A 16,926-nucleotide genomic window follows, 5' to 3' on the forward strand; every position below is an offset into this window, starting at 1 on the left:
ACACTTCTGAGACAACTCAAAAAGAGTGTTATGGGCTGAACTATGTTTCCCCCAAAGTCATATGTTGAAATTCTATCCCCAGGTACCCCAGAATGTGACTGTATCTGGAGACAGGGGTCTTTAACACATTAACTGCCATGTGAGTTGTATTTAACTCATGCTAATTTTGAGCCCAGGGGCTCATGAAGCTTATGTAACTCACACATCTCTTCACCTTGGGAGCCATGAGGACTATTTTTCAAGTTGCATGTAACTCATAAACAAAAAACAATAAGAAATAACAAATTTTTCTTTAAATTAAAAAGGATCATTTTGTTTTTGAAGTTTTTATTCTATTTTCATAACAAAACACCGTAGCCCTGGAGAAAAAATTTTTTTCTAGTGTGGCAATCAATATGTTAAAGTAGTAATTAAGTTAAAATGAGGCCATTAGGGTGATCACTAATACAATATAACTGTCCTTCAGGATGCACAGAGAGTTGCTGGGGCTTAACACACACACAGGGGTTCCACCATGTGAGGAGACAGCAAGAGGGAGGCCATTTGCAAGCCAAAAACAGGGGCCTCAAAAGAAACCAGCCCTACCACACCTTGATCTTGGACTTGCAGCCTCCAGATCTGTGAGAAAATAAATTTCTGTTGTTTAAGCCACCCAGTCTGTGGCAGTTTGCTGTGGCAGCCCTGCAGACCAATACAGAGGGCAAAGGGGACTCAGAGCTTTTGTAATTGGAATCATAGAATCCCCTAGCAAATTCTCTTCTCAAGTAAACCAAGATAGAAGTATCTTAAAAACACAAAATGAAACTAAACAGAAAGTTTTCAGCAATGGTTACTAAGTGATTAGTACCATTAGGAGCGACCAGAGCAAGTATCAAAGATGAATTAGGCACGGTCAATATCTGCGGTAAGGATTACAACTAAAGTGCCTAACGAAGGCAATGCTCGGAAGACACTTGTTAGCAACAGAAAAAAGCCTTAGAAATCAACCAGTTCCACACACTCATGCTATAAATATAGAGACCAAGGCTCTGAAGACTAGTGACCTGCTCAGGGGACTTGGCTTGTGAGTGGCAGAATCAGGATGGCAACACAGGTACCCTCAACTCTGGACCAACACGTGAACATTTAGCAATGCCTCTTTCACAATTCCTTCAGTTCAGCAAATGATTTTTCCAAATTTCCCTGCTTCTTCCTTTTTTCCTTGGGTTATGGAGGGAAGATGCCACCCCTTTGAAGGAGAGACTACCATGAAGCACGGAGTCTTGGATTTTGTTTTTCAGTGTTGGGATTGATTCAACGGCACCTGGGTGCTTATCAGGCATACAAGCTCTTCTCACACTCTGGTCTTGTGCCTTCAACAGGATCATTTTAATACAAGGAAAGCAATAAAGCCCTCCAACTCATTCTGAAAACTGTTAGTACAGGAATCATTACTTTTTCTTAACATGACCATATTTGGTGAAAGTCTACTTGTATCAATACAATGCATTCACCCTAATTTCTTCTCTCTATCCTGAAAAGAGAGGAATTTTCCTATTTTCCCTACCATATGCAGATGAGGGGGGCAGATTTGGGGAAGAAAGAATGTGAAAACTGTTTAAATTTCATCACTTTCTAGAAGAGCAGAAACTAATGTTTCTAGGCTCTATGCTGGCCATGTCATATGCAGTGACTCATTTAATTTCTCAATTAATGCAAGGTAAGCATGATTATTTCCATTTAACACAAGAGGAAATGAAGGCTTGGAGAAGTTAGGTAAATTGCTCAAGGTTACACCAAAATTAAAACAGTGGAGCTAGGATGTGGTTCTTGGTCTGTCTTACCATCAAACCTATGTTCTGCCAGCTACATATATAAAAAAAGAGTAAGATCTCATCTTGCAGCCAAACCTCAGGAGTTAATGGAATAGAATCATTCAACCAGAAAGCATCTTGAGAGTGAAACCATTCTATCTGTCCCTCCAACATGTCAAGCTGGTATCCCTTTTAGGTACTTTGCATTTGCTGTTTGCTCTGCCTAGAACACTCTTAACCCAAATCATTCCATGGCCGAGTCTCTCCCATCTTACTGGTCTCCACTCAAAAGTTATGTCCTTGGAATGGGCTTCTGCAGCCATCTTGTCTAAGCAGACCCACCCCCTTCACTCTATCACATTACTCACCTTCAATTATACTGCCTTGTTTGCTTCATTAACACTATCTGAAATTATCTTGTTCACCAAGATGTTATTGTTCAACTATATCCTCAATACCTATGATGTGGTCAATAAATATTTGTTGAATAAATTTGTTCTCGTGGTTCTTTAATCAAGGATGCCTGTTGATCTCTTCCCATTTGTACGTAGGTCATAGAATCTCCCCAGGTTACTCTGTTGAACACTTAAGGCAACTTGCACATCCTTGGAGCCTTTAAACATGAGCCACAATTGACCAGGAATGCCCTTCCCTGCTCTAACCTGCTTTCAAGTTAATTATATTTGAATCCTACCTCCAAGCAGATCTAGATTCTTGTTCAGAGATACCCAAAGCCACCTCTGACCCTTCTAAAATTGGTGCTGGTACAAGCTCTCTCTGTTCATAAGAATTTGATGTCACCTATCAACTTTGCCTGCATATCATTATACATTATTAAACATTTTAGAATAGGCATTGATAACATCAAGCCCCACCCCCCCGAAACCCTTCAAGGGATAAATTAATTCTCAGACCAAAATGTGGTCTAGAGGAAACATGGTATGTTAAACAGCTAAAGACAACATGAGTACACAAAACTCACTTGGACCAAACATACAATCAAGCGTGCCAAGGTCCAAGTGGCATCCAGCCATCTCTTGCTTAGTAAATTATAATAGTTTAATTTAAATTACTTATATTTTGTGGTAATGCATTTTTCAGTGAATTGTGGACGATAGAGAGAGCTTAGCCTTAGATGCTTGAGTTGCATAAATATTTGCTCTCTGATTTAGAATTTTAAAGTAACTTTTGTTACAGATTTCCATATAATTGTTCCATATCCAAATTAAACCTGCCACCTTGTCTATCCCCTGAATCACTGATTGAATCAAGCTGCAGAGGAACATTCTTGTCCTCCCTCCTTCAATTCATTCTGTCCATTGTTTCAGGGTATATTGGACATCCCTGAAATTCACAATAGAAATGTCACAATAACTGCAGAGAAAATGTGGTCTTTCATAAACCACCGAAGCATGTTCTTGATTCAGAAATCCCAGAGGGCCTATGTCTTCAAAGTAGATTTGTTCTCCACATATAAACCTCATTTGTACATATTTAATTGTGATCTCATTCTCTATAAAAGAAAAGGTTTTATTGGCTTTGATTTCCTTCTGACGTTTCTATCCCATTTCATTAACATTCTTGGTTCCTGCTTTGCAGTCTTTGCAATCCAAACTAGAAAAGTGCCTTGCTTGTACTTCAGGGATGGGGGTGGGACTGCAACTGTTTTCCAGTTCTGAAACTCCCCATTTTTAAGGAAGAAAATAAAATCTTCCAAGAAGGGTAATTGAGTGTATTGCCAAGCTTGCCTTTTGCTCTTGGGTTTAACGTAAAGAACTGTACGTAATTATTTAGAACAGTGCTCATATAAAGCCTTGCCAAAGAAACTAGCTTTGCCAAACTTATCATAGGCTGCTACAGGCTGAGACGCTGGCGCCATCTCAAAGAAATCCACATGTGCTAATATGAACTAGGAATTTTTGTAATTTTTATTGTGCTTTTTGGGGAAAACATCCTTTGTAATAAAAAGATAATTCATCATATCTCAATTTTTAAAAATTTATTCTAAAGAAGAATTAAACTTTTCCCTCTTATCTCTGTGTGGAACCAACTTATTGGTCAAATACTTGAATCTAAAGGAAGACAAAAATAGAACAATTTAACTGCTGAGTTAGGATCCCAAGACAGAAGTGACCCTTGTAACATTATTGTTCCTGCTTATTGTTAAGTCTATGGCAGCACTGTTTATAATTTATTAAATGGGATTATAACTGCTGAGGGAGATTTGAGCTGAATCAAATAAAATTAAACTAGATCAAATAACAATAAACTTAAAAACAGCATTTCTTCAATTCTAATGACTAACCCTCATTAACAGAAGATACAATTATTTTTTAAAGTTTTATAAATTTTCAAGTCATCTTTATTTTTAAATTGCAAAAATGGATATAACTTGCTTTGCTCTTTAGTTTTGTTTATCTGATTAAGAATCCTCTATAGAGGAAAAGCATTAGTATCTATTAGTGAAGTGACACTTTTAAAAAAATCTATAATTTCTGGTAATAAACTATTCATTATTGGTAAGAAAGATAATGGCTTGCATTTAATGAACACCTATGTTTCATGCATTCATTTTGGGAATGAATTTCAACAATTATAATTATCATCAATTACAAAACAGGCAACTGGAAGTCCAAGACATTGGGTCATTTGCTCAGGTCATGGCTAAAACTCTGATCTGAATCTGGGCTTCTGTGATTCTAAAGTTAATTCCCCTGTCCCTGTTGCCTCTTTCTAAGGAAAAAAAAAAAAAAGACTGATAAATGTCTACCTGATTGTATGGGTCCTCGTAAAAATCATCAGAGCTAAAAGTTAACTCAGAGAAAAAATTAACTTTTACCGAATATGTAACTGAAGAAGAATGCATTGAAGTATTCATTCATCAAAGTTCACTAAGAAATAGCAATATACTAAAAGGAATATAGTTTCATTAGAAATATATAATTTAGAAATAAAATATGAAGAACAAAGGAAAAAGTAAAGTGTTATCTGTGAAAGAATTTAGGAAGGCTACATAAGAGGATAAATTTGGCCTAATTAGATAAGTTATTCTTAGAGACATAGGAGGGTCATAACAGTTATTCCAGAGGCTTCCTTTGAATATGTGGACCCCAGAAATTATGGGAGGTCACTCAAGGTATCAGAAGAAAGCCTTAGTAGTGTTTAGCACTCTGGGAGAGTCCCTTACCTGAGGAAAATGGTTAAGAACTTTCAGCTAGAAGAGAAAGAGTGAGCTTAGCTGGAGTTGGTGGCATGTGCTCATCATGTCAGATGTAGAAAAGTTACACCCACCCCTCAAACCTACTAGAAGTCTGATCTATAATCTAAGAGGACAGAACTGAGCACATACCACTACCTGTATCTGATTCAAATTGTTTACTAAGAAAGTTCCACTGTGGCAAGAACACCAGAGCAACCAAATAGACAGAGATTGTAGCTAGTAATATTAGAAAATGAGATTATCTGAATAGCTCAGAAGTAGGCATCCCCAAGAAGACACTACAGAAACCATCATAGTGGCAAAAGAAAGAGATCCTAACCTGAAGACCCCAAATTAAGAACAGTATAAAGGCAGAAGGCTGTGTTTTCTCTCAAATTTGACAGTAAAGAAAGCTACTACAACCAGAATTAATTAATAGACATTTTAGTTGGTCAAACCTGAATTCTTTTGACAAAAATAAGTATCCCACCTGACACTATTAGGAGTTGTGACTGGCTCATTGTGTAAGCGTTTTAAACATTCTAGATACCAACTTATGTTCCAAGGAAGATCAGTAGCATATTCTAGTAATATATCTCTCATCAGCCTGAGTAGCTTTCAAAAAGGATAAAACAATGGTGAAAACTCAGAAGCAGGAAGTATAATCAAAGAGTAAAAAATTCAAAACTCTTCATTGAAGAGTTGAATTGAAGACATTGGTCTAGGCAAAGAATTCGTGACTAAGACCTCAAAAGCACAGACAACAAAAACAAAAATAGACAAATGGGAATTATAATAATTAAACTAAAAAGCTTCAGCATAGCAATAGAAATAATCAGCACAGTAAACAAACAACCTACAAAGTGGAGAAAATATTTGCAAACTATGCATCTCACAAGGGACTAATATCCAGAATTTATGAGGAACTCAAACAACTCAACAACAACAACAAAATAATCTCATTAAAAAGTGGACAAAGGACATGAATACACACTTTTCAAAAGAAGACCTACAATGGCAACAGGCATATAAAAAATGCTCAACATCATCAACATCACAGAAATGAAAATTAAAACCACGATGAGATATCATCTTACACCAGTCAGAATGGCTACTATTAAAAAGACAATAACAGATGTTGGCAAGGATGCAGAGAAAAGGGAATTCTCAAACACCAGCAGTGAGAATGTAAATTATTACAACCTCTAAGGAAAGCAGTATGGAGATTTCTCAAAGAATTAAAAATAGAACTACTATTTGGTTCAGCAATCCCCCTACTAGGTATCTACCCAACGGAAAAGAAATCGCTATATCCAAAAGATACTTGCACTCATATGTTTATTGCAACACTATTCACTATAACAAAGATACAGAATCAACCCAACTGTCCATCAGTGGAAGACTGGATAAAGAAATATGGTGTATGTACACAACAGAAAACTATTTGGCCATAAAAATAATGAAATCATGTCTTTTGCAACAACATTGATGGAACTGGGGACCACTACCTTAAGAGACACAAGTCAGACACAGAAACACAAACACTGAATGTTCTCACTTATAAGTAGGAGCTAAAGTGTATACACGAATGTAGAGCAGGGAATGATACATAATGGATAATTGGAAGAGTGAGGGTGTGGGAGAAAGGTGGATGATGAGGAATTATTTAATGGGTACAATGTAAATACATTATTTGGGTGATGGATATCCTAAATGCCCTGAGTTCACCACTAAGCAATCTATGCATGTAACAAAACTACCTTTGCACCCCATAAATTTATGAAAATAAAAAAAAAATACAAAAAGTGAAAAATCCCCAAAATGTGTTAATGTACCCTCCTCCAGGTCCTTTGACCTGATGGCCATGGCCCCTATGATGCCCTTTACCCTATATTCTTGCTGAGCTTGGCTTTGCACTTTCATGTACCACCTAAATGACGCAGGGACAAGATCAGATTTACATTATCACCATCAGATTCTCTCAGCCTAACTATACCAAAACACACTTTGCAATATCCCAGTGTAACGTATGCATAATGCAAGATTTATTTCTTAATTTATTGCTCAGATTACCACAATTTCTGACATTGCAATAAGCAGCATTCACTTTGAAACATTGGCAAAGAGCCAAAATACCATTTCTGTCTAACAGCCTAATAGTGCAGAGCTCTGTGACATGGAAAAGCAAGAGCAACTTTTTTTTTTTTTTTCATTTTCCATCAACATAAAGCATAGCAACTTCCACCAACTGAGTAATGCTGAATTTAAAGCCAGCAGTATAAAGATATTCCTAAATCTGATTCCTTTTCACTGTGAGATCTTACCAAAGACCTCCAAAAGTCTCATGGTGTTTAACCTATAAGACCAAGGTAAAGTAGCCTGCAGTTTTTATCTCACAAGAAAACAAAATGGAAACACACATACACACACACACGCACACACACCTTACTTTAACACAACATCTCATTCACATTGCCTGCCACCAGAGAAACAAGCTGAAAGGTCAATGCCACTCCCATATCAGAATACTCTGCTTCTTTAACACAACTAGTAAAAAGAAAGATGATTATTTGTGTATGCAGAAATGACTAAAGAGGCCAGGTTTTAACCCACAGTCATTTCCTTTATGCTGCACGTGCTCAGAAGAGCAGGCTGGTCTCAGGAGCGACGTCAAGACAGAAACCATCATTGATTTGGTTCTGTCCTGTGGAACTAGTGTCACCAAAAGACTTAACTCTCAGCCAGTCATCTGACAGCTTACAGCTACTTTGGTCTGCTTTTTTCCAAGCCCAGTTCCAGCATTCTTGTTTTGGTTTTAAGCTTTCTTATAATAAGTGAATCACTGAGCCGGATATTACTTAAGAAACAAAAATTCAGAACCAGCTTCCAGCTCTGTGTTGCCAATTGCTATCTTTATTAACTATTTTACCACCTAATCAGAGAAATACACATTTAAACAAGTGGTATAATTTTTCACATATCAATCTGGCATTTTTTTAAATTATAATAACCAGAGTTGACAATGATAAGATCAGAGTAAAATATTAATGGGTACAACTTTTCAGGTTGAAATTTGATAAAAATATCACACCCTTTCACTTGGTAGTTCCATTAGTAGGAATGTGTCCCAGTGAAATAATCAGTGATACAGACAATAATATACAGATAAAGAAGATCCTTTTGGGGCCATGTATAATAGGGAAATACCAGAAACCATCTCCATAACAGGGATTCGATCAATAAATTGTTGCAAAGCCATCTATTGAGATACTTTCAGCCATTAATATTCAAGAAAATTAAGGATGGCAATATGTTCATTATAAAACATTAATGTAATTTAGTACACAGCAATGCATAAAATTTGGTAAAACAAATCATGGTTGCCATCAAAACTCATTTAAAAAAATTCTTTTTTAATAAACTCCCAAAATAATGAGAGCTTTAGCAGTCACAAATTTGAGGTCAACTTCAAATTGAAACCAAGAACAATGGAGTATTGTTAGGAAAATATGTCAAAAATGGCCAATGTTTCTCTCTCAGGTTCAGGTGGCTTTTAACAGCTGATTATCCTTTACTGAAGCTACAGCCACCAATTTTGACCAGTCCTCTGATTTAATCCATACCAGGGCTCACAATACAGAAAGAATGCAGTAGAGCGTACTGCTGTTAAACTGGGCCACAATCCCAGTAGATGGCTTCCATTAGAATTGGCTCACAAAAATTCAAGTTATATTTTTCTAATCATGCCCCCAAATTGTACCATATTCAATTGTTTCATTACAAGGAATTGTTTCCAAAATTAGTAAATGTTACTCATTAAGCTAGTTTCACACCCCAAATCACATTTTCAAAATCCTACAAGATTTTATTTAAGCCTAAATTGCCTTAATATAAAAAAATCTCAGTATTGTAATTAACCAAATTCTACTTTTTGAAACATACACATGCAAAATATATGAACACATTCATATGGAAAACTCACATAAAAGAATCCAAGTGGCCCAGATATATATGGCATTTTCATTCCCAAGAGATACTTGACTTGTGAAGTCACGACATGGGTGGCGGCCCCAGTTGTCATCGCGCTGATCACAGGCTCTGTAAGCAGGAATGTGACACTGCCCAGCTGCAGCACAAACATGGCCACCTAAGAGGACAGGAGAAGAGTCAGATGACATGTGCAGATAAAATTTCCCAAGGTTCCTAAAGGGATTAATATCGGACCCATTTTCCTTTTCATTTTACAGAGATATAGAAAGCCAATGTTTAATGGATTTCTTAAATATTCTATATTCAATATCTTGACTTTTCTGGAGAACATTACTAGGTTCCAAGACTTTTCAAGTGTTATTAGATACAATGTAAGTGCTTCAATTAAAATCAACATAATATTTTCTTTCTGAATATTGATTTTTCTGTTTTTCCTAATTCTACATGTTACAAAAAAGGTAAGTATACTTAAATCAGTTAATATATGGGTCTATGTAGAAGAAAAATAAAATTTGCATTACCATATCCATAATTTAAAAACAAAAAAGGAAAGGATATGATTTTTGTTTTACACCCTATAGGTATAAAACTTCAAAAGCATTGAAGAGAGAAAGCCATTCCTTGGGTTTCTTGCAAGTTCTGAGAAATGTGTTTGACTAGATGTTCTGTCAAACAGCTCTAAAGGGCTAATATTTAGTAAAAACATATCAGAACTTATTTGTGCAAAACACAGAGATAGGGTAAAGGTACATTTTTATGAAGCCTAGACGTCAGTATAAAAAGCATTTTCCTTAAACATTTCCTTGCTATTCTAGCATCACCCTCCATCCCAAAACCATTTTATGACTAGATGAAATCATCAACTCTGAGTAGAAGCTGTGCATTGAGTTCTGCTGGGCAACTTCCTTTGCCAGAGACCTTTTGGAAGATGGCCTGCTCTTTGACTTAATCCAATTGTGTAATCTCAGTCATAGAAACTGCAAAAGTAAAGCGTACTGTTTTGAAAATAACACTAAATTATATTCATGGGTATCCACACTAGAAAAGGGAAACAAAGTAGATCATGCTAACATAACCTCTTAATGTGTTAATTATAATATTTAGGTCAGGTCTTAAAATTCTTATTGGAAAATGAGATTAGCTATTAAAGAAATCAGAGGGAAGAACAGCAATGAGATTTCCTTTTATCAAGAGGTCACAGTGATGAAAATGAGAAGTATAAAGTGCTATCTTGTACCACCAGAACATAAACTGCAAAATATATCATTTCCACACTTTGATGATATTACAATGCCTTTTGACCAAAAGCAATAATGTTCAGAACTTGTGTTACAGTAGAGTTTCCTGGGCTCAAATCTGCAAGCCTAGATTCTGATCCAGGTTCTGTCACATTCTACTTTTGTGACTATGGAAAACCTAGTGAAATTCTCCAAGCCTCATCATCATCTATAAATTATTAGAGTGATGTCTGCCCCATCTTGTAGAGTTGTTATAAGGTGAATGTGAAATAATATACGCAAGGGCTTTTAAATCTGTATAATGTGTAACTTACATGATGTAGCAGGAACATTATGGGGTGTCATACATATGTACCCAGTATGGGAAACCAGCCACCAGTTTTGAAAATGTAGAAAGGGCCACACCACAGTTTCCAACTCTATAAAACTTGAAAGAATCTATCAGTGCAGAGAGAAATAAATATGAATTGTTTGCAGCTTAGCAGCCACCTTTTGTTTAATATGTAATAAAGAAAAGAATATGGGTTGCCAATGTCAAAATCAGGCAATCTGTGACTGCCAACATAAGAAGCCAAAGCAGCAGCTTCTGCTACAAACATTTTTTGCAGAAACTGTGTGTCCATTTGTCAAAGTAGAAAAGTTCTGAGGGAAATACCCAAGCAATTGATGGTATGGGTACAAGAGGAACACAGTGAACTTTTTGGCAACTCCTTACTCATAGTCACTTGGTTTTCATCCTGAAAACATGATCAGTTAGGATAAACCATTGAACCAGTTATTCTTAAGTATCTCTCTACTAATAAGTTAGTTCCAATGTATGACATTAACTCTTACAGGCCATGAGGATGAAATTAGCATAGTTATTATTGGGGTACGATGAAAACCAGAGACTTAGATTTTCATTTTGGCTAAATGGAGCATACAAGTAATCCAAATCTTTGAAATTGTGAAACCAGTTTGCATACATGGAGTTTTTGCATACTTGGAATGTTGAAAAGTTCATATCTGTATGCCAAGTAATCTTATCTTCATTTACTTTGAGAAGCAAACTTTTGGAAGGTTCCTGTATAGATCCTAACCATTTTACCTTCTGTTTTCTATTTGTTTCCCAAATTCCAGTGCCTACTTTGAGGCACTTTGGGAAACAAATTAAATGATTTGCCATGCCAGAGAAACAAAGGTCATCTACCCTGAAGTGGTCACCAACCACTCCCAGCTAAACCACTATCTTCTAGTAGCAACTTCTTTGTCTTTTCCACAACCTAAAATTACAAATGGAAGGGTCCAGAAAAAGGACAAGGTATAAAAAGAGTTCAAACATTTCAACCATTAAAAATATGGGAACTTACCTTGCAACAAATAAGAAAAGATAGAGTATCCTCTTTTAAAACATCTAAGGACTGAAAATATTTTTGTAATATTCTCCTTATACACATTTTTATACTTTCAAAAAATCCTCCCAGCAAGGGATAAATCTTTAAAATGGAGAGTTCTTGACTCTGAAAGGTCAACAAGTCCCTTAAGACCTCATTTCTGATACAAACTGCTGGGTATGTGAAGGATGATTGCAAACATGTGAGATTTAACTGAGGAGAAAGTACTGTCTCTGGATAACAACTTTCTCCATAACCCAAGACAATGGCAGACATTTTAAGAAGAAGGAGGAGGAAGAAGAGAGAAAGTGGGAGGGAAGAGGAAGGGGCAGGGAGAAAGGGGAGGAGAGATTTAAGAACTCCTTCTTTTCCTACCACTCAAATTTCAACAGTTTATTCACATTGAAATTAGGGACCTGGCATATAGGGGCTGATGTACTCCGTTTGAAGGTAGCAAGCATGCAAGAAACAGGATTTTGCAAGAATGAGCCACAGATTGAACTATGTTCATCTTTAGACTTAAGTATGTAAAAATGAGGGTCCTTCTAGAATATTTTGCTTGGAGCTCAGTATTTAAATTTTATACCAATGTCAAGGGTTTGTTTTTGTTTTTTTTTTTTTTTTGAGACAGAGTCTCACTCTGTTGCCCGGGCTAGAGTGAGTGCCGTGGCGTCAGCCTAGCTCACAGCAACCTCAAACTCCTGGGCTTAAGCGATCCTACTGCCTCAGCCTCCCGAGTAGCTGGAACTACAGGCATGAGCCACCATGCCCGGCTAATTTTTTTGTATATATATATTTTAGTTGTCCATATAATTTCTTTCTATTTTTAGTAGAGATGGGGTCTCACTCTTGCTCAGGCTGGTCTCGAACTCCTGACCTCGAGCGATCCGCCCGCCTCGGCCTCCCAGAGTGCTAGGATTACAAGGGGTTTTTTTTAAGCTAATGATTTAATGAATGGCCACATCAATTCCTTTTACTAATAATATGGATGATGATTCTAATTTGGCTAGCCAACTCCCAATACCTAGCCATGCAACATTTTATAAGAAAATAACTTTCATACAATATACTTCAGCTGTTCGGAGTAATGCTGATGTTCTGGGCTAATGCTGGGAACCTCTGACATACATTAGCAAGGTTCACTAGCATGATACTATTTGGTAATGCTTATATAAACACCATGTGTTCTGCATAAATTGAATGTATCTCAGATTTCAGGGCAGTTTTTGGAAGTAGCCTTCAAATATTAAAAAAAGCAACAGTACATAGAAAACAATTATATTACCCAAGTGGATGGAATATAGCATGCATTTCAGGTTCTGTTGGGTTGTCTGCAATCTAACTATTATACTGTACCAAATCACTGATTTGTCCATTCAATGAAAATTTATTGAATACCCAGTAGGGGCCAGGCAGAGCATTGTTGCAGAATACAGAGCTAAAGACATAGTTCACACATTAAAAGATTATATAAAGAGAGGTGAAATGATGACTTTGGGAAAAGGGAATGTTAACCAGGACCATAAAGAAGAACAATATAGGTATTTGTCAGGTAACTTCTGAAGAGCTGTTTGGGTGAGGCCTGAAGTGCTAAAGAGCCCTGTATTGTTTGCTGGCAGCATATACAGGTTTGGGAGAAAGAGTTAAATCGATCATTACATTAGGGAAACAATTGAGTGCTGCACAGGGATATGGCAAAAAAATGTCTCTGTGTGACCAGAGGACCTGAGAGAAAAAATTATCAAATGGATACCTATGAAGTTACCTGTTGTGAAATTCAGAATATAAAACTGTCCTCCTTACCATTTAGCAGTAAAAAGGAACGAGCTATCAAGCCATGCAAAGACATGGATAAACCTTAAATGCTTATTGTATGTGAAAGAAGACAGTCTAAAAAGGTGACATATTAACATTATCTCATTTAAATGACATTCTAGAAAAGGCAAAACTATAGAGACAGTAAGTATGTAGGCAGTTTCCAGGGCCATGGGAATGGAGGAATGTATAGAAGTGAGATATATGGGATTGTTAGGATGGTAAAACTATTCCATATGATACTGTAATAGTGAATATGTGACACTATGCATTTGTCAAAACTCATAGATCTTATAGCACAAGTGAACCTTACTGTATGCAAATTTTAAAAAATTATTTAGGAGGGAATCTCAAGTGACCCTGAATAGCCAAAACAATCTTGAAAGGAAGAACAAAGGTGGAGAACTCAGACTTCCTGATTTTAAAACTTACTACAAAGCTACAGTAATCAAAACAATGTGGTACTGACAAATAAAAATGTTATATAGACCAATGGAACAGAATATAGAACCTGGAAATAAACCTTCACATATATGGTCAAATGATCTTGAGAAGGTTGCAAGACCATTCAATGGAAGAAAAGACAATCTTTTCAACAAATGATGCCAGAGAAACTGGATATCCACATGCAAAAGAATGAAGTTGGCCCCTTAAGTAACCACATATACAAAAATTAACTCAAAATGGATCAAAGATCTAAATATAAAACCTAAAACTATAAAACTCTTAGAAGAGGCCGGGCGCGGTGGCTCACACCTGTAATCCTAGCACTCTGGGAGGCCGAGGCGGGCGGATTGTTTGAGCTCAGGAGTTCAAGACCAGCCTGAGCAAGAGCGAGACCTTGTCTCGACTAAAAATAGAAAGAAATTATATGGACAACTAAAAATATATATAGAAACAAAATTAGCCGGGCATGGTGGCGCATGCTTGTAGTTCCAGCTACTTGGGAGGCTGAAGCAGGAGGATTACTTGAGCCCAGGAGTTGGAGGTTGCTGTGAGTAGGCTGATGCCATGGCACTCTAGCCAGGGTGACAGAGTGGGACTCTGCTTCAAAAAAAAAAAAAAAAAGACTCTTAGAAGAAAACATAAGGGAAAAGTTTCATGACATTGGATTTGGCAATGATTTCTTGACTATGAAACCAAAGGTACATGCAACCACAAAATAGACAAATTGCACTCCATAAAAATTTATAAAATTTGTGCATCAAAATACACTATCAACAGAATAAAAAGACAACCCACAGAATGGGAGAAAATATTTGCAGATCATATATCTGATAAGGGATTACTATCCAGAATATGTAGAGAGCTCCTAAGACTCAATGAAAAATATCAAATAAGCTGATTCAAATATAGGCAAAGGATTTGTATAGATATTTCTCCAGTGAAGATATACGAATGGCCAATAAGCACATGAAAAGATGCTCAATATCACTAATCATTAGAGAAATGCAAATCAAAACTACAGTGAGATACCACTTCATACCCATTAGGAAGGCTATTATAAAACCCATGCACATACACGCACATACACACAAAAATAACAAGTTTGGGGTAGGATGTGGAAAAATTGGAACATGTATGCTCTGTTAGTGGAAATGTAAAATGGTATATAGCCATCATGAATAACAACACGGTGATTCCTCAAAAAATCAAAAATAGCATTACCATATTATCCTGAAAGTCCACTTGTGGGCATAAACCCAAAAGAATTAAAAGTAAGATCTCAAAAGAAATATTTGGACACCCATATTCATAATAGCTAATATGTGTGATGAGCACACAAGTGCTCATCAATGGATACATGGATAAGCAAAATGTGGTATATACAAACAATTAAATAGTAGCCTTAAAAGGGAAGGAAATTCTGACACATGCTACCACATGGATGAAACCTAAAGGATGTTATGCTAAGTGAAATAAGCCATTTACAAAAAGACAAATACTGTTTGATTCTACTTACGTGAGATACTTAGCATAGCCAAAATCATACAGACAGAGAGTAGAATGGTGATTGCCAGGGACTGTAGTGGGGATGGAATGAGGAGTTATTGTTTAACGGGTATAAAGTTTCAGTTTTCCAAGATGAAAAGAGTTATGAAGATGGATGGTGATGATGATTGCACATTGTGAATGTATTTAATACTACTGAACTATATGCTTAAAAATAGGTAAGATGGTAAATTTTATGTTATGTGTATTTTTCCACAATTATATATAATTATGTATATAAAATTATACATATAAAAATTATTTAGGAGGTCAGAAGATCCCAGGATGTAACGTAGAATGTGACAAGGAATCTCATTGATAGCTGTTACATTGTTTACTATTCTAGAGTCTTTACAAGTTCTGCCTTTTCCAGAGTGTCATTTGAATGGAATCATAGACTTTTCAAACTAACTAAATGTATGAAGCAACCTAAATGTATGAAGGGTGTAGTGTGAAAATACACTGACTTAAATAACTTTGGAAATGAGTAGAGTCTGTAAGACTAAAGGCAAAAAAAAAACAAAACACTGTAGTCTAGTTGATAAAGTTTTTTCCCCTGGGGGAAGGGGTTAACAACTCTGAAACCCCTATACACGTGTACTGGAATTGCAAAATTAAGTAAATGGATGATGGATGGTGGGACCCAGGTTTTCACTGTAGAAATGGGAGGTTACAGACAAACTAGACAAGAAGGCCAGAATGATTACTGTGGCAATAAATTAGAATTGGAGACATCAGTATGAACTCATGTTTAGCTTAATATAGCTATAGAAATACATATAGATATGATTACATACATGCTTTAATATACACACACATATTCCGTTGCTCTGTCAGCCGAAAGGCCCTAGAAGCAACAACGTTTCAATAGCAATGAGCACACCTAGCACCCAGATCTTGATTTCTAGTACATCTCTCTAATATAAGGCACCAGAGGTCCTCAGAGAAATGGCAGATTCTAGGACTGGGGCAGGGCATGTGTAATATAAGCCTGGACCAGCTCGTAGTGCCAGAAAGTAAGGAAGTGTTAAATAAATGAATAAATAAATAAGAACTGGCATGGAGCCAGTTGAAAGAGCTCCCAATGCCCAAAGCTGGGACAGTTTAAAAAATAGAATAAATAAGGGCACAGGAATGAGGCAGCAGTCATGTCCCACTCCACTCCTTGACCCTTAATCTAAGTAATTACCTCTTGAAGCTGTTTGCAATGCAGACTCTAGACTGACTGACACCACAAATAGCTATAAATTAACTAACAATGCCACATCCTAGACACCATAACTTACACCCTATAGTTAAACAATGTATAGCCAATCACTAATCAATCTTTGGGTAGGCCAGTGAGAATTCTTGACAAAAAAATTTTGTATTGGCCCCAATTCTTTTCTCCTTTGTGCCTTTAAGAGCATGCTTGTAACAAAGACCAAATGGAGCTCTTGGGTCTGAGGCTTCCAGGAAGTTGTCCCCACCTTGCTCAATAAATTCTTTAAAGTTAAAAAAAAAAAAAATGAATAAATAAAGTAGCA

The 16,926-nt window shown here is 36.5% G+C and overlaps 1 protein-coding gene across 1 annotated transcript in view; it reads right to left on the reverse strand.

The window, feature by feature from the left end:
* The window catches only part of SLC26A7 (solute carrier family 26 member 7), a 134,257-nt gene that overhangs the window by 61,321 nt on the left and 56,010 nt on the right, over nt 1-16,926 (reverse strand). Inside the window, exon 5 of the mRNA XM_069466237.1 lies at nt 8,975-9,139. Within this exon, the coding sequence (XP_069322338.1) occupies nt 8,975-9,139 (165 nt within the window). The remainder of the gene's footprint in view (nt 1-8,974; nt 9,140-16,926) is intronic.

Source organism: Eulemur rufifrons, chromosome 3, assembly GCF_041146395.1.
Source record: "Eulemur rufifrons isolate Redbay chromosome 3, OSU_ERuf_1, whole genome shotgun sequence".
Taxonomy (NCBI): Eukaryota; Metazoa; Chordata; class Mammalia; order Primates; family Lemuridae; genus Eulemur; species Eulemur rufifrons.